This window comes from Drosophila sulfurigaster, chromosome X (genome assembly GCF_023558435.1).
Source record: "Drosophila sulfurigaster albostrigata strain 15112-1811.04 chromosome X, ASM2355843v2, whole genome shotgun sequence".
Taxonomy (NCBI): domain Eukaryota; kingdom Metazoa; phylum Arthropoda; class Insecta; order Diptera; family Drosophilidae; genus Drosophila; species Drosophila sulfurigaster.
In genome coordinates this window covers 27,797,694-27,817,146 of record NC_084885.1, presented here as the reverse complement: position 1 = coordinate 27,817,146, position 19,453 = coordinate 27,797,694, and the positions used below count along the sequence as shown (strand labels likewise).

At 40.7% G+C, this 19,453-nt stretch overlaps 1 protein-coding gene across 7 annotated transcripts in view; it reads left to right on the top strand.

Moving 5' to 3' along the window:
• Positions 1-19,453, top strand: part of LOC133849395 (teneurin-a) — a 348,228-nt gene that overhangs the window by 274,343 nt on the left and 54,432 nt on the right. For 6 of the 7 annotated variants that reach the window (XM_062285443.1, XM_062285445.1, XM_062285442.1 and 3 more), the window contains 4 exons: positions 8,411-9,721; positions 10,942-11,136; positions 13,611-13,820; positions 16,142-16,327. In XM_062285443.1, the coding sequence (XP_062141427.1) occupies positions 8,411-9,721; positions 10,942-11,136; positions 13,611-13,820; positions 16,142-16,327 (1,902 nt within the window). The remainder of the gene's footprint in view (positions 1-8,410; positions 9,722-10,941; positions 11,137-13,610; positions 13,821-16,141; positions 16,328-19,453) is intronic. The other variant, XM_062285444.1, reaches the window with a different exon arrangement.

Genomic DNA, 19,453 nt, shown 5'->3' with positions numbered 1-19,453 from the left:
ACAACACAGACGCTGTCTTTCTCTCTCTCTCTCTCTCTCTGTGTGTGTGTGTGTGTGTGAGTGTATGTGAGGCCAAAAGCTGCGTGTGGATTTCACTGATTTAATTGTTTGCCAGCGCAGGCAATAGATAAAGCAAAGAGACGAAGAGAAAGGCAGCTTGAAATTTATCTTTTAAAAATAATGTATTAATTTTTGTGGCTGCCCTCGCAAAAGACATGTGTGTGTGTGATAGAGAGAGAGAGAGAGAGAGAGACAGCAACGTTCATCGTTGCCTGCACATAAACTCATTTGTGTAAAAAGCTTTTTGTGTTGTTGGCTTCGCTGGCGGCGGCTGCTTTCCACTTTCCACTCTCGGCTCTTGCGGTAAATGAATTTACGCTTCGAATCTCGCTTCCCCTTCTCTACGTGTGTGTGTGTGTGTGTGCCTGGGTCGTTTTATGGTTGAATAGTTTTAAAGCTGCGGGGTTAAGACAAGCAACAGCAGCAGCAGGTGATGAAGCCAGCGAACAACAACGAACAACGAACAACGAATGGCGCCATGCGGCATTTTAGCTTTTAATAGTGGCTAATATTTTTGCAGCTGCCGTCAGAGCTAAATCCCCATGCCATCCTTGTGTGTGTGTGTGTGTGTTCGACGTCTGTTTGCACAATAATTTTCTATTAATTAAGCGCAAGAGGGTTTAATAAAATTAGCAAACACTTGCGGGTGAGACCAGCCATGCGCTACAGCTGCAACAGCTAACTCTCTCGCTCTCTCTCGCTCTCTCTATCTCGTTCTCTCTGCTAGACATTAAAAAATATACAAACAAAACCACACACACACATATACACACACACTCGCATACACGCAGGAGCATTGTCAGTTAATTAAGAAGCGCAAACACATGAGTTCCGCCCGTCTGCAACGAACGAGGAGACAAACACACACGTTTTCGTTTGCTTCTTGTTGTTGTTGTTGTTGTTGTTTGTTTGCAACTTCTATACGTGTGCGTGTGTGTGTGTGTGTTAGGAAGGGGCCATGCCTTTAATTTGATTTGCATTTTGTTGTTCAACTGTGCCAACGCCCACAAAATTTCGGCCGAACTTGAAATTGATGAAAAAGCTGCCAGGCACAAAAACTGTTGCCTACTTATGTGGGCAAAAGAAATTGTATGGAGCAAGAGCAGAAGCAAGGAAACAGATGCAAAAAAATGCGTGTGTGTTGTAAATGAAAGTGCGATAATGCGCGCACATGTGTATGTGTGTGTGTGTGTTAATTAACCAGAATGCCAAATGGAAATTGCTATGGTTAAGTCAAAGTGCTTAAAATAGCGAAGCAAGGCGAGAGTGAAAAAAGTGTTGCCTACTTTTGAGGGTCGCTTTCAAATACTCACTATGAAGAATTAAAGCATTTATCGCTTAGACTTAGTAAGTTGTGCAGGTTCTTCACTTAATAGTTTAAAAAAAAATTGCTTATTTATTACTAACTTATGTGAATAAAGCTAGATTTTTCAATGCAGATTATTTTTATTATTTGAAATAAATTTAGAACTATGAAAAAAAGGAAAACCAATATAAATGAAATGCTGATTATCGTAGAGAACAAAAAAGTTATTTTTCTATATTGTTTAAACTTGCTTTTTTAATTGATTTATGATTGAATATTCTTTATTAAATCATAAATGATTTAATATTCATTTATTGCAATATATTTGTATCTATCTATAGATCTTTTTATTTGTTTCTTTATTGAAAATGTTTAATATTAAGTCTTGCTCTCCATTTGTATATTAGAAAATGAAATGCTAAACAAATTTTGTTACTTTCAAGCAGCAGCAATTAAGTGAAACAGAGAGAGATTAAAATGTTGTTGTGTAATTTGTGCAAGCAACAATTTTATCTTGACTGTCATTATTTGCACGTGTGTGTGTGTGTGTGTGAATGTTATTGTATCTGTCATATCTGTGCGATAATCGACCGCAGTGTCAACAGGACAACAACGATGTGAAATGTTGAGCGCGCACCGCAGGCAACAGCAGCGTGAACAACAACAGCAACAAGAGAAGCAACAGCAACAAGAGCAACCAAAGCAGCCGCAAGCAGACAAGTTGTCGTTGTTGCTGTTGTAGCAGCAGGCAGAAAATGTTTGAGCTGCTGGCCAGAGTTCGCTTTACCACTGATGTGCCACTTTCTATCACAACAACAACACACACACACACACACAAGTGCAGCAACAGCTGTGACAACAACAACACAAACAATGATGAGGCAGATGCAAAAGGGGGGAAGAAGCGACAATCAGGACAGTTAACATGTTTGACTGGCAGTTGGCAGAAGAGCAGAGAGAGACAGAGTGGGGAGAGTGGAGAGGTGAATGCGGATGCGCATTGCAGTAGTTATCGGAAATAGGTTAATCGATTTTTAAGCGGATAACTATCGGAAACTCATTCGATATGCACTGTTTCACAATTTGTGCGCACACACACACAACACCCATCGAAAACATGCGGTGTTGCAACTGTCTCCCACCTTCTTCTTATTGTTGTTGCTGCCTGCTGCCTGCTGCCTTCTTATCGTTGTCATTTACACAGTGGCAGCTGTTGGACAACAACTGCGTTGTTGTTGTCCTTGCTGGCCTCGTAGCTTATGCGATTTTATTTCCATTTCACTCGTTTACGTTGCGTTGCGTTGCGGTTGCTGGCAAAATGTAATTTGTTGTTGCTGCTGTTGCTGCTCGGTATTTGAATGTGCATTCATGTGCTGCATGGCTTTAGCTTTTCTTTGTGGCTAACATGAAATTAGATACGCTTTGTTGCAAGCAACTCGCAACTCGAGCAACTCGCTTTGACAATCGTCACACACATTCATTTGTCATTGAGCAGCCAGCAAACAAGCAAACGAATTAATTGCTACTCCAATTGCACTTCAATTAAAGCACTCTCTTCTTTTCCAATCTCAGCTCAATTACGACATCCTTGAGATGCCTCTTCGGCATTCGGCATGAAGCCAGGCTTCACTGTACTCTCAATTAGTTACGTTTTTGGGGCTTGTTCATTTTTCTGTGGTTTTTCTTAAGGCATTCGGTATTTTGGCATTTCGTAAATTGAAAGAAGCAAATAGTAGCAAAAGCACATACTTTTAGGCCAACAGAAACTTGTTTGCAAGTTTTGCATTTTGCATTTCGTATTTTGCATTTTGCATTTAGAAGGCCAATCGACTGGAAATTTCATCGCAAAACCGCAACAAAGAAAGTCAATTAGCAACACACAAATACCAAGAAACATTTGGGGTGCTGTCCAGATCAAAGCAATGTGCAAATAGAGACGACAACTAAGGGCAACAAAAAAGCTCAAGCACTCACAATGAAAGTACACTAAATATCAATGTCCTTAAGACAAATTGAAGTTGAATGCAAATGAAATTGTACGTAGTTATGAATATACTGTCTGTTTATGGTACAGTATATTTACCGTAATAGTATATCGCAATATTAAACATAAACTTTAATATATTTTTAATATTTTTGTAATTTTTCGGTATATTAATTTGGTATATTTTATGTCACACACTGAATTGTTTTGAATATATAACAAATGGTATATTTTTTAAGGTAATAGTATATTGATATACCAAAAATTTAGACTTTGGTATATTTCAGTATTTTTTAATTTGGTATTCTTTAAGATTCATACTGCACGGGTTTTTTTTTAAAGATATGTTTCAACATAATAGTATATTAATATACCAAATATAGATTTCAGTATATTTCAGCATTCTTTTCGGTATATTAATTTGATATATATTATAAAAGTAGTAGTATGTACTAATAACTATCAAACATAAACTTCGGTATATTCTAGTACTTTTTTGGTATATAATTTTAGTATACTTACAAGATTCATACTGCATTGTTTTGCTACAGAGTCTCTCACTGTCGACTGCAGCTTTCTTACTTGTTTTGATCATAGAATGTTGGTTAAATTTATAAAATAAAAACAAGCGCAATACATCTTTTACTTTATGAAAGGGAAAATATTGAAAAGTATGAATATTGTTTCTCTCAACTTTAATCTACTAAAAGAAAAATGCCTTTAGTTGAGAGAAATGTTTGCAAATTAAAATACACAAAATGTTTGCCAACTGAACTGCGTCAGAAACACACAAAATTGCCAGCTGCATTTTCCCTTTTTTTTTTTTGTTTTTGTTTTTGGCTATTGGAATTTTGTCGGTCTCACATTTTGATACCCAATTTATGTTTAATCTTAAGGAAAAAGTATGCAAATAATATTATGCAACTGTTCGTTGTGAATGTGTCATCAAGTTGGCTGCAATTGTCGTAACAGCAAAACGAAGGCAAAATAACTTTGACAACTGACCACAACAATGTTTTAGCCAATTGCCAAAAAAAAAAAAGGAAAAGAAAAGAAGAGAAGAGTAGAAGAAGAAAGCAGACAGGCAAAAGAGATTTCAATTTAAATGACGCAACACGACATTTGCCACAAGCAGCAGAAGGACAGCAACTATTACAAGTCAGGGCGTGACCCAAGACTCCTTTTATCTTTCCTCCTTCTCTGGTTCCCTCTCTCTCTCCTCGCTCTACACATTGTTTGAAGAAGGAGCAGCTATGAAAGGTGTGCGCTTGTCGTTTAAATAAATTATTTCTCTTCAAGGAAGTGCAATTAAGAAAATGCTTCATAAATTTCTGTAACTTTGTCCTGCTGCCTGTCATGCAGTGTGCTTCCCTCTCTTTCCCTCTGACTTTTTGTCTCATTAGTTTTATTTTTTGTGTGTAGCAGAGAGAGGCACTTGGTCTCATCGGGCACGTAGATTCAATTAGTTGATCTTAAGTGCAAGCATTTCCTAGTTCCGCTCATTGCGTATGCCACATTCTGAGGACGAAAAAAAAAAATTAACTAATCGAATTGCCACACACCCTTTGAGCTACAAATATAAACAACGACTTGACTCTTCGACTTGCAAAGGAGTGTCCTCTGTCCACTATTTAGTCTCGTCTCTCTCTTTCTCTCTCTCAAATTGAGTCGTTGTCAATTTCAGCTCAGACACACATGAATTTATCGACTTTAGGGTTGGCTTCCACACAAATTGTAATCAAATTTAATTGCTGTCGCCTCCAACCGAAAAGAAAGGCGCGGAAAAAGTATGCCGCTTCAGTTTGTTGTCCTTTCCAGTGTTTGTTTGTCCTGTTCCCGTTCCCGTTCCAGTTGGTTGACCAGTTGCGAGGCACTTAAATGAAAAGCTTGTTAACCTAATAGAACAACACATACCACAACGAAGCCTCTTTCTATTCTCTCCTCTCCTCTCCTCTTCATTTCATTTATTTATTAATGATGTAGCCCGCTCTCTCACTCGCATACGAAATAAACATAAAGTGTATATATTTTTCTATGTGTGTGTGTGTACGATGTCCTTTGTTCCCTCACCAAACAAAAGCAGTAAGGAAAAAAGAAACGCAAAAGAAAAAGTGGAAGTGGAAGTTGTTCGTGTATGAGGAGTTTTGCTGCACTTGTCTTGAATTCAAAATTACTGCTGCCTTATTATCTAATTTTCGTCTGCAAATAGTTTTAAGTGTTTTTCCCTCTTCCACATCTACTTCCACTTCCACTTGCTTCAACTTTAACTTCAACTGTTGCTTGCAATTTTCTTAAATTGTTGAAACTTTAATGCAAATGTTTCAATCAATATTTGCAAAGTTAAGAAATGTCGGAACACAATATCAGTTTGCTGTCAAGAACTAGATTAATTATGCCAGCATTTAGTTGCCTTAACCTTCGATTTTGCTCAGTGTAGTACTTGGCCTATAAATATCAAAGTGTGTGTTTGTCTGCTTGCCTCGTCTTGTTGCTTAAATTAAAAGCTCAACAGCCAAATTGAGGCACGTTCGCTGACGTTAATTTGTCGTGCCTCATATGAGTAATTGCGTGAGTGTGTGTGTGTGTGCGTGTATCTCCTCTCTCTTTCTCTTTGTTTGTATCCAAGACATCAACATCGACGACGTCAACATCGACATCATTAGGTCGCATTAGTTTACATGTTCGTTGGCCTGTCAAGCAGCTGTCGCATGGAGAATGGGAATTTATTTTGTCTACGGCGCCATTACAATTCTCATTCCCATTCCCCATTCCCTATTCTCCATTCCCCTATATTCCTCTCGCCTTTAGTCACTTTTTCACTTGAGCCATTAACATAATTTCAATGTGACCTCCCAGACGCAAACAAAAAAGTCGCTTTGTCTAATTGCTTTTGTTTGAAAATCATGGAAAATATAATTCTATGACTTTCCTTTCCTTTCCATTCCTTGTGTTTCTTTTTTCTTTAGTATCAATGAAATATATATTTTTTGATTGATTGGCTTATAATTCATTTGGTGATTGAAATTCCCATTGTGTTATGTGGCTTGATTGAAAGAAATCGTTTTCATTGTTCAGGGATTTTTCGCAGCGAATTTGGCTACGCAAATTAGAATTGATAATGAGCCTGCTCTCAGAAGGTTTGAATGATTTGTTTACAGCGCGCTTCAATGAGCACATGATTGAGTATAATAAATTCGAATTGATTGATGAGGGAATAATCAAGTGAGAGTTGCTTGGTTATTTCCAATAATTTAGTTACGACTAAATGGTGAAAAGTTCAAATAAATTGCTTCAAAATTTAATATTTGTTTTGTATTAGACTGATTGATTGATGTGTGTTTTGTATTAGACTGATTGATTGATGTGTGATTGATTGCTTAAGTATGTAACATTTGTTTTGTATTAGACTGATTGATTGAAGTGTGATTGATTGCTTAAGTATGTAACATTTGTTTAGTATTAGATTGATTGATTGATATGTGATTGATTGATTGCTTAAAGATTTAATAAATCTTATGTATTAGACTGATTGATTGATGTGTGATTGATTGATTGCTTGAAGATTTAATAAATCTTTTGTATTAGACTGATTGATTGATGTGTGATTGATTGATTGCTTAAGTATATAATATTTGTTTTGTATTAGACTGATTGATTGATGTGTGATTGATTGATTGCATACAGATTTAATAAATCTTTTGTATTAGACTGATTGATTGATTTATGATTGATTGAACTATATAAAGGCATTTCATGTTGTTATAATTATCTGTAAAATTGATTAATGGCTTGATTACTCGTTTGATTGACACAGATTTCGAATGAGAGTCAATTCTTTTGTGTATTGATTGATGTGTGATTGATTGTGATGTACTACAAATGTGTTTAATGATGACATTTCATGTTGTTACAATTATGTGTAATATTGCGTGACGCAGCTTTAAAATAACACAATAATTTTGCGTATTGATTGATTAATTGATTGATTTAGCAATTGTGAATCTATTAAGTCATTTCACATTGATTGCTTGATTGAGCGGTTAATTGATTCGGCATTTCAATAACAAACAATTATTTAGTGTATCAGACAAATTTGACAAATTGCATTCGAAATCCTTCACACTGAGCTTCAATCATGATTGACGATTGCCCATTTTGTGGTTGGCATTTTAAATTTCACAAGCACGTTGGCCGCTTAAGCATGCGTGCGCGTGTGTGTGTGTGTTTTATTTGTGGATGTTGAGGCAGCTGGCGCCACTGGCAAAGCTCATAAATTTGGCAAGTTATCGATAAACGATAGCAAGCCGCAGTCAGGCATCGATGGCAAGCAAAATGCAAACGTGTTAACAACGCGTACTTTGTGTCTCTTTCACTGGATGTAAGTGTGTGTGTGTGTGTGTGTGTTCCACACATGTGGTTGAGTTCGCAGCAAAAGATTGAACGAGAGTGAGAGAGAGAGAGAGAAAGTGGCATGTGCGAAAGAGTTGGCCATAGTTTTGATTTATGGACGAGTGCATATTAATATGGCGTTAAAATATGATGCCAAAAATTTATGTGTGCGAGAAAAAAAAGCAGAAAGCGAGAGAAAAAAGCAGATGAGAAGCAAAGTAGCTGGCAAAGAAGCGAAACGCAGAAGTAGCTGTGGAAAAGGGAACTACTCGGGGGAAAGGAGGCGGTAAGGGGGGGTGCATGGAAAAAAAAGCATTTTTGGTTGGGGGCAATTGCAGCTGTGTTCGTTCGGTGAGCCGCAGGGCGACAGCAGCACAATGCCACAAGCACGCACACTTACACACACACATTCGTACACACACACACACACACACACACACACACACACACACACGCAGACACACACGCTAGCTAAACATTATTGCTGGCGCTTTGGCCCAAAAGCAGCATCAGATTTATGGCGTTGAATTTAGCATCATGCGATTTATGTGCGCCACATTTGGAAACTAAAGAAATAGTAAAAGAAACTAAAAGCGAACAATATAAATTTTGAGCAGCAACTCTAACGCGTTTCTTTTTCCTTCTCTTCTTCTCTTCTTCTCTTCCCTCAGCAGTCAGTTCGATGAAGCCGAACATGGACAGCTCCAATTGCATCCTAGTCCAAGACGTCAAGTCGCAACCGCACGATCTCCGAGGCGGCATCGGAGGCAAGGCTGGCGACAACAAGGCGCTGGGAGGCGCCACCGCATACCCCACTGAGGAATCGATACAGACGAGCACATCCGATCACAATAGCATCAATGTGAATTTGGCCGGTTTGCCGGCGGGCGCAACGGGCATACAGCAGCAACTGTTGTTGCAACAACAGCAGCCGCATGCCATCAATCAACCGTTGACCCCGTTGGATGCCACCAACACACAGCTGCAGGATCAACTCACGTACGGCGGTGCAACTGGCGATGGCCAGCATCATCATGGCATCAATGGTGGCCTCAATGGCGGTGGCATCAACGGTGTCGGCGGTGGCATGATGGGCGGCATCAATGGCGGTGGCCAGCAGCAGCACAATCTGTTGTTGCAACAGGCGGGCGGACACCATCATCCGGCATTGCAGCAACAGCAGGGCATCGGTTTGAGTGGCGGGCAATGGCCGCAAGTCGTTGAGCTGAAGGACTTCAATGAGCTGTATCATGCCAATATACCGGCCTATCAATTCTGGACTCTGGAATTCCGCAACAAGCATCCGGCATTCATTCGGTTCAACTTTACGCTGCCATGGGGCGCACACTTTGCTGTCTATTCGCGTCGCAATGTGGCGCCATCGGTGACGCAACACGACTTTGTGGAGTTCATCAAGGGCGGCAGACTCGACAGCCATCTGCGGCATCGACGCAACGCTGCCAATGCAACAAGCAGCAGCAGCAGTGGCAAGGATCGCGGACTGATCGATGTGGCAACTGTGGGAAGTAAGCAGCAACAACAACAACAACATTTGCAGCGGAAACATCGCAGCAACAGCTACGAGGAGGAACCCTACGACGATGAAGCCGATGATGAAAGCAACAGCGCCAGCGAGGAGCAAGAATCTCCAGCGAGCTTGGAATACTTTGATGTCGAAGCCAAGTCTTCCTTGGCGCATCCGTTGCACAAACGCTCTGCGGCCGATGGCGGAGCCGGAGGTTTGCCCGCTCTCGATATGGATGCGATGACGGTGAATGTTTCGCTGTTGCAGTATCTGGACACCGGATTGTGGTTCATCTCAGTCTACAACGATGAGTTGGTTGCCCATTCGGTGTCGCTGCTCGCCGAGGAGGCTGAAGGTGTCAGCACCACGTGCCCCAACGATTGTTCCGGTCGCGGCAGCTGCTATTTGGGCAAATGCGATTGCATCGATGGTTACCAAGGCGTTGACTGTTCCAAGAGTAAGTAAACTCTCTCTCTCTCTCTCTCTCTCTCTCTCTCTCGTTCCCTTTCTCTCACTCCTATTTGCTCGCCTAACAACCACTTAGCACTGTCCACTCAAGCTACAATTTAAATTAAAAACTTACGCCAAAGTTGAGCTGTCAACATCACCTGCTCTCTTGTTTGTTTTGGCAACCAAAAAAAAAATTCAAGTCCGTTCAAGTCGAGCTAGAGAAGTGTGTGTGTGTGTGTGTGTTGGGGCCAAAAGCAACCCAATACCGAATCCTAAATCTACTCCAAATGCGCTCTCAGTAGCCACTTGGCACACTCCTCTGCACAGTGTCCTGCAGCACACTTAATTCTAGTCAAATGTTTCCTATCGATTTTTACTATCGATTAAAGTATCGAACTATCAAGGCATCAAAACAAGTTTCACAACTATTTATATTACTTAGCGATTCATCTTTTTATATTATATGTATTTAATGTAAAGAGTTTCGTAAACTATCAATTGCTCTCAGCAATTTAAGTGCATAATTCAATTCTATAGAATAATTTGATATTCAAAGTTTATTTGTAAATCCTAATGGTGAATCCTTTGAATCCTATTAAAGACACAAGACTTTTTCGAACGCTTTCAAATTAAGGCACTAAACTAACTAACTAGCGATTATTTCATAATTCATTTAAGCGCTTAGAATGAAACATTTTAAAAAAGATTTTCATCAATCTCGCTGTCAACTTAATATATGATCATAATAATATATTCTTATAGTTCTTGATTAGCACTTTAATTAGTGTTTTAAAGTGATTTTGGAATTATTTTTCTGTTTTAAGATTGTACAAATTAACGAATTTATATATTTTATCATAAAACAGAAAAATATAATCGAATTTTTTGCTAAACACTTGAGCAACAATGTCAGACATTAAATCAATGTAGATTTCAAATGAAATTATGAGAACTTAAATGCTGAATTTCATTTAAACTTTGCTCATTCTTGTCCCACTGTGCACGAAAGTATTTTTATTTATTTGCAGCTCTCTGCTTCTTCTTCTTCATCTTCTTTATTTCGCCTTTGTCTGACACTTTTCAATACCAATTTTCCTTTTTATTTGTATTTTTTTCCTTTCCATTCCATTCCTTTCCTTTCTTTTTTGCCTTCTCACACACATACTCTCTCTTTCCATCTCTTTCTCGTTCACATACTAATCTCTCTCTCTCTCTCTGTCTTTGCAGGCGTTTGTCCGGTGCTCTGCTCGGCTCATGGCCACTACGGCGGCGGCGTCTGTCACTGCGAGGACGGGTGGAAGGGAGCCGAATGCGATATACCGGTCGGTGAATGCGAGGTGCCCAATTGCTCCAGCCACGGACGCTGCATCGAGGGCGAATGCCACTGCGAGCGCGGCTGGAAAGGACCCTACTGCGATCAACGTAAGTGTCAAAAACTCCCATTCAGTTCAGTCCCTTTCCCCTCCTCAGTTCGTCCCCGTCGCAACCTCAGTTCGTGTGTCCAGCGAACCTTCTCGCTGTCTGTCTCACACTTCTCCATTCCCATTCTCGTTCTCGCTCTGTCTTTCGCTTTGTCGCTTTGCTGCTGACTTGGCATAAAAATGCTAAAATTATTTATTTGCCTTGTTTGCAATTTCGGGCTGTTTTCCTCCTCCTCCTCCTCCTCCCGTCTTCGGTCCTCTCTCTCGGCTTTTCAGTCTCTGAGCACGGCATGTTGACACTGCTCCGATAAGGCAGCTGTTTGGTTCTGGATATGGCAGGAGCAGGGGGGGAAGGGGGCGTGTCATGGTGACGCCAAAATATTTCAGTTATTATGCCGCCCCATCGTTTAGTTTCTCTCTCTCTCCCTCTCTTTCAATGTTTGCTTTCTGTTGAAGCCTTAAATTGAGGCAAATAAAGCGAGGTCCAAAAAAAAAGCATTGCATACTTTTCAGCGTGTGTGGCAAGAAGTAGAATGAACTTTAGAAAGATTGCCCAGCATTGATAGCAGAGTTGCCATTGACCGGACTCAGCTTTAGCATGAGAGTTGGCAACTCTGGCAACCGAGTGCAAAATATCAAAAGTGTCAAACTCGCTTGAATACAGAAATGTTTTAGAGAAGTTCAGTTTCCGTTTTTATTTTAAGATTCATTAACTAAGCAACCCATTATAGGAAAACTGATTCAGACCAAACCTCAAGCTCGTATCACGAAAATGTTACAGAACTTGAGATTTAGACTTGAAAAAATTTAGTAAAATGAAAAAAAGTATAAGGATTATTCACTTCAAAAAAAAATAAATAAAAGCAGCTGCTGGCAAAGTAATTAATAAAGATCTTTTAGGTATATTTAAAATAACATATAACATTAGTTTAGAATGAAGAAGTCTCATTCTTCTGCTTCTGAAAGTTGCTGACAACAAAGAGGCAATCATTAAATAAACATATGGGAAGACTTTAAAATGGTTCAACTCAGCTCAAACTCCGTTAAACCAAAATTCTACAAAGAATTTCAAAGATTTGTTAAATCAATTGTTATGTAACTTCGCTTAGCTGAAAATTCTATCGAAATTCTAGAAATAATTTCGATTATTTGTTATAATGAACCGATTTTATTTATGTAATACAAAACTGCATTCGAAATTCAGGTAGAATATCATTAAATCTAAATAGATTTAAATCGTTTACTCTTTTGTCACATTTTGCCAAGGCAGCAATGGAAATTCAACAAGAAAAGCATTACATTTAAAAACTTATTAGGAGATATGCAAAACTTAAATCTTTTGCTTACATTTTTCGAACATTTTGCCAAGACTTCAATAGAAATTCAGCAAGCATAGTAGCCAAGGTAAGGTTAGCACTTGAATACCCTTTAAGGTCGCAGTTGCAGCTGCTTATATAGAGGGTATATAATAAAAATTGCATTGGATATGCAGCGCATAGCAATACACACGCTTAATGGTTCACATGTGATTTCTCTTGCATGTGCGTGTGTGTGTGTGTGCGAGTGTGTGTGTGTGTGCTGGACCCTTGGCATACAAAAGAAGCGAGCAACAAACCAAACCGAGCAAACAACAACAGAGAATAAGAACAAGAACAACAATTGAGAAGAACGTCGAAACGTTGTGCAAACATAAAACGTATAAAATCGAATTTATATGTCGAAAGCATATTTCTCATACAAAACGCTTTCAGGGAGGAGTGAGGAGGGAGTAGGAGCTCTGCGGGGGAGTGACGAAAGTAGCACAACAATTGAGAAAGAAGAAAGAAGAAAAAAAGTGTAGCATACCGCACGGCGCACGGAATAAGAACAGAAGCTGAAGCAGAAGCCAGCAGAGAAGACAAGGAGAGAAAGAGATAGAGGCAGCAGGAAGTGAGAGAGAGAAAGAGGGAGAGAGAGAGAAAAGAGGGAGGCAAAAAATTGCAACAACTGCGCAAAATTACCAAGTTGAACTAAACTGGAATTTCATTTTAATGACCACTTTCGTACGTGTCTAACATACTAATCATGTCATGTGTGAGTCGAAGAGTGTGTCCCAGTGTGTGTCGGTGTGTGTGTGTGTGTGTGTGTATGCATGTGTGTGTGTTTAGAGCTGACCCCGAGCTACGGGCGGAACCTGCTGCTGTTGCTGCCGGGGCATGTATCGCCATCGGTTCGTGACGGGCTTTTGTTTTGCCAAGGCTGTTACGCCCCCGCCCCCGTTCCGTCCCTCAATTGCCACGCCCACTTACAGGCAACTGTACATATTGTACTTGTTTGCCTTTCTTTTCCAGCTATTTTGTGTTTTTCTTTACTATGCTATATATATGTATATATATTTTCCATGTGTGTATGACTAACATTCTGTTCTCTCTCTCTCTTCCTCCCACTGTTTCATTCTCTGTGTGTCACATCATATATCATCGAATGCTGGGACAGATGATTGCCTTGATCCTTTGTGCTCGGGACACGGCACCTGTGTGGCCGGTCAATGCTACTGCAAGGCCGGCTGGCAGGGCGAGGACTGCGGCACCATTGATCAGCAGGTGTATCAATGCCTGCCCGGCTGCTCGGAGCATGGCACCTACGACTTGGAGACCGGACAATGCGTCTGCGAGCGACACTGGACAGGACCAGATTGTTCTCAAGGTAAGTCACAATCCCTCCCCCTACACCTCTTTCCATTCACATAACAATTGCAGTGCAGTGTGTTATTTGTATATTGTTTGCGAGTGTTGTTTACTCCCATTTTGTGTTCAGTTTTGTTTGCTTTTGTTTTGCTTTGTTTCCTCTCTCTCTGTGTTGTGTAGTGTTCCGGTGTCGTGGCGCACAACAAGCTGCTTACAAATGACTCTTTAGTTCGAGCATTGAATTCAAATGAGCTGCCAATTGAAGACGAATGCGAACAACAAAAAAAAGAAAATAGAAAAAGGTTTTCCGTAAGAGTTGCAAATGTAGCTACAATTTCGATGGCAGCGCAGCTTCAATTACAACGAAAGAGTTTCTCAAAAGCAACAAATAATTGTGCGCCAGTTAATAACCAACTGAAGTCAATTACAATGTTTTTTTGCTATGTATTAAGAGTGAAAAAGCAAAGCAGAGAACAAGCAAAAGAATAACTTAAATGAAAATCAGAGCAAGCAAAATATATTTCAAGTATTCTCATGGCAAAAACGTATTAATAGACTTTTGAGAAATAACTAGAAGAAGGAAAGAATCGAGTCTTAGTTGCACTTAATGGTATATATTGAATGTCGTTAGCATTTTCGGTTGATTTGGAATACTTTCAATTAATACCGCATAGTTGAAATGATATATTTGGGTATAATTTGAATGATTATATCAACATATATCATGTATTTTGCACTGCTTTTGCTGTTATTCAAAATGGTTAGCGTTAATTCTTTCTTAATTGTTTTAATTGCAAGAATTCGTAGAAATTCCTCTACTTGCGAATTTGTGCATTCAATTATCAAGCTTCAAGCTGAAAAAAATAAATAGTTCAAGTGTTTGCAGCAACTGCAACAAATCTTGAATTGAACTTTTTGCTTTGAGTGGCACTTGACTTGAGTTCGACGAGTGGAAATGGAAATGTTAACAATAGCGACTACTCACAATCCTATGCGCATTCATATTTCTATTCCTATTCGTATTTGTATTTGGATTCGTACCTGAGCTTAATCAAATCAGCAGTTTGTCAGAGTTTTACGAGCATAACTCTGGCAAGCGCAGCCAAGAGGCTGTAAAATCTCTGTGAGTCCGGTGGCAGAAGAGTCATAAACCAACGAGTAGAGGGGAAAGGGTAGGGGGGCAGTGTTGTTGCCAGGCAACTAATGCAGTTATTACATAAGGCATAAGGCATACATATAGTATATGCGTGTAATGATGCTTTATCGCATGGACCGAATCCAAATTAGATGATGCCCATAAAGTCGAGCCTTCAATTAGGCCAAAGGCAAAGCCAACAAACAAATTTACCGATTACCCAGTAACCAGTAACCAGTAACTGTAACAGGCAACAGCAACAAAAGCGAGGAGAACAACAACAACAACGAGAGGGAGAACTAAGAGAACGACATCAAAAACTGTACCTGGTCCATAATCATTTCGAGGGCGTTGGAGCCCAATAAAACATGCAGCTTACGAGATGTGCCACGCAGGCAGTAGAGGGGAGAGAAGGGGGAGGGGCAGGAAGAGGGGGACAACTCGGTGGCACACTCTGGGCACGCACGCCTAATTTGCTTAACTTTTTAGCACCGACTGGCGGCAAACAAGAACGACGCGCCTCGACTCCACTGAATTTTTGCCTCTGTTATCACCGAGAGAGAGAGACTGAGAGGGGAACGGAGGGGAGGGAAGGGAACGTAGGGGGAACGTAATGAAGCAGAGCTTCATAAAAATTCATTATTTATTTAATACGCAGCTCTCGCAGTTCGCTTGTCCCGCACAAAAAGCAAATAAAATAAATTTACGCCTGCGACGCACAGAACAAAAGTCAACGACGACAACATGGGGCACATTTGAACCAAGCCAGCAGAGGAGGAGGAGGAGGAGGAGGAGGAGGGGGGGTGACGGGGGCAGCTGCCACGTAAATGTTACATTTATAATGTTGTTTTTATGGTTCACTCGGTGGGGCAACATTTTACAGCCAGAGAGAGAGAGAGAGGCAAAGCCAAATGCCACACCGAGTTGCGATTGCGATGCCAAGTGTGAAAAGCAGCGAGTGCAAAAGCAACGAGTGGCGAGCGGCGAGTGGCGAGTGAGGAGTGGAAGAGTGGAAGAGTGTTGCTTGCAGCACTTTAATGAATTTAAATGCACATATGAACAAGCATAAATACATATAATAATGCAGCCAAGGAGCTTAACACACACACACACAACATACACAACATATACAAGTATATTTCCCCTTTATTCCACTTATTTATATTGCACTTCTTTTCTCTCTACTCCCCTCTACCACTCTATAGCCGTCTGCAGCTTGGACTGTGGTCGCAATGGAGTCTGCGAATCCGGCAAGTGCCGTTGTAATACCGGATGGACGGGCAATCTGTGCGATCAGCTGCCCTGCGATGCACGTTGCTCGGAACATGGTCAGTGTAAGAATGGCACCTGCGTCTGCTCCCAGGGCTGGAATGGGCGACACTGCACGCTACGTAAGTACAAACAATTACCACAATACATGTGTTCAAACAGTTTTATTACGGGAATGCCATTTTGCCTCCCACATTTCACATTTCACCATGAACCGGTTTCCCTTCCTTCGTTAAGCTTAAGTTACAGAGTTGTGAGAAAAAGTAACTTGTAATTATTAATTATTAATATCTGTATAAACTGGTTCGCTTTTGGTTCAACTAATATTATATCTCGCACTTCTTACTACATTGAACCGGTTCGTTTAGACGTCAGCAAAGCTTAGATTGCAGAGTTGTATAAACGTGATTTGTAATTAGTTAGGTATTCTTTCAGTTGTCATTTACAACTCTAGAAACCAGTTCGCTTTTGGTTCAATTAAAATTATATCTGCAGTGAACCGGTTTGTCCTTTGTCAATGCTCTCACAATTACAAGCTTAGCCTAGTTAGAATGTTTTTCTATTAGTTTAATTATTTCTTAATTTGCCATTTACAGCACAGTGAACCGGTTCGCCTTTGGTTCAGCATTATATTATTCTTTTCAAACTTGCGAACCGGTTTAGTGTTAATATTCAAAATTGGTTTACAGATCATTTCCGTTTTTCCGTTGATATCAAGCAATTTAGTAATCAATACATGTATTTATCAGCTCCTGAACCGGTTCGATCAAAGTGGTTCACAAAAAAAAACAAATAAGAGCTTTACTCTTGTGTCGAAAAGCATTTATAGATTTGTATATCTTGCATATGCCAAGTTTTTGCACTTTCGAACCGGTTCAGTGGAGTCAACAATGTGGTTCATTGGCATTTCTTAAACACAGTACTTTCTATCTTCACTTCCGAACCGGTTCAGTGGAGTCAACAATGTGGTTCATTGGCATTTCTTAAACACAGTACTTTCTATCTTCCCTTCCGAACCGGTTCAGTGGAGTCAACAATGTGGTTCATTGGCATTTCTTAAACACAGTTCTTTCCAGCCTTGTTGTAGTACTTTCTCTCTCTCTGTTTAGTGCTTAACTATCTTATTAGTTAGTTTATTCTTTAATCAGTTTGAATGCTGACCACAAAAAGTGGTTCACAAAGCGGTTCAGCGACTGAGCACAAAATTTGTCATGTGTGCAAGGCTGCGAAACTGTTTCTTAAACTTGGCAAATAATTCACATTGATGCTGCGATTCAACGCTGCCAGTCATTTGCCTTGACCTCAACGTGAATGGCAGTTGGAAGTGTGGCTGCAAATTGATGTAGCACTTTGCCGCTGTAGATGTTGCAGCAACAACAGTTGAACAGTTGCAGCAGCAACTGTGCAGGTTACAATCTACCATTGACCATTGACCATTTACAACTGACGCGCAATCGATTAGCGTTGCGCCAATTCGAAAAAGCGAGCAACCACAGCTGACACTCGCATCGCATCGCATCGAGTGGCAACAACAAAAGCAACAGCAACAGCAACAGCAACACTGTTGCCTCATGTCGCAACGCGGCAAGCCAAATCGAAAACATTTCGAAGCTCTTGCCACGCTGCAGTTTTGCAATTGAAGTTGCTGTTGTCGTTGTGCTATCTACACGCATCTGTCGGCCAGTTCAAATATTTTGCAACAAACACAACAACCGATAACGACAAGCTGCTGCTGCTGCCACTGTTGCTGCTGCAATGTTTACTTGCAACATTTGCTGTGCGTTCATTCGCTTTTTATTTTTTATCAATATTTTTTTGGCTGCTGCTGCTGTCGCGCCAAAGTATTTTGTACATGTTTACGCCATTTGGCCAAAGTTCTGCCCAGCAGAGAAGGTATAGATGGTTGCCACCCAATCTGGGGGCGTGGCTGCAACCTGCCTCTGTGTTTCTCAACTCTTGACAGTTTTTGCCGCCGCCGCCGCCATGACTTAACCAACAGCTGAACATACTATACGATATATATTTTTTATTTGAGTTGTTGCTTTACTTTTGCCAACTGTCAATTGAAGTGCATGCAGCGAATTTTTTGAAGAAGGCTTTCGAAGAGTGCAGAAAAGAAAAAAAAAGAGAGAGAGAGAGAGAGAGAGAGACAATTCGCGGCAGGAGGCAGCTTTGTGCAGCATGATAAGTAGCTATCGATTGACAGTGATTAAAACTTTAAAAACAAACAGTCATGTTGCAAAAACATACAAAGCGAGAGAGAGAGAGAGAGAGAGAGAGAGAGAGAGAGAGTGAAAGAGAGACGACGAACCTGTGATTGTGTGTGTGTATGTTTTTGAGGAAGTTTTGCCCCCCGTTGGCGACGGCGGCTCAGGCATGCATGTAATGGCATTACACACAGCAAGAGGTAGAAAGAGTGGGTGAGTGAGAGAGAGAGAGAGAGGCACAGGTCTGCTGCGTATGTTGACTGCCAGACTGTGTGCTACATATGTACTAACTGTGTATATACGTCAGTGTGTGTGTGTGTGTGTGTGTATTACATTTCGTTGACGTGTGCAAAACCAATAAAACTTCCGACGTCATTTCACTTCAGGCCCAGCCGAAAGACACTTGCCAAGCGGTCTCCCATTTCTCCTCCTCTTCCTCCTTCTACCCCAACCAACTGACTGACTGACTGACTGACTGGCTGGCTGGCTGCCTTAGCCCCTCCCCCCCCAACCCTCTAAGTCCGTGTCGAACGCCAGTCTTGGGGTCTCTCGATGGCAGTCCCAGTGGGAAGTTGCTCTGACAACATACGGCCAAAAACGTTTTGAATCGATTCAAGTGTTGCAGCAACGCTCCAAAAGGGAAGCGAACGAAGAGGAGAGGGGAAGAGAGCGCTGGCTGGCTTAGACGTGCGAGTCACGCTTCCACAAGCACAAAGTGCCACCCAATATCCTGATACACACACACACATAGAGAGAGCGACATTAACTAATACATGCATGTTTGGCATGTATTTTTAGAAAGTACTTAACGACTTTGCAGCCGCACATGTCTCTGTCGCCTTCGCTCTCTCCCTCTCTCCCTCTCTCTCTCTCTCTCTTTCTCTCTTTTAGTTGCCTCTCTTTCTGGTGCACGCGACTCACACAATGCGGTAAAGTTTATTGAATTTGAGCCGAGATTTGTAACAAATTACACGACTGCAATCCTCAAGTGTAGATACATTTTTATGTCTCTCAATTTCATTTCTCCCTTCCCCCTTCGTG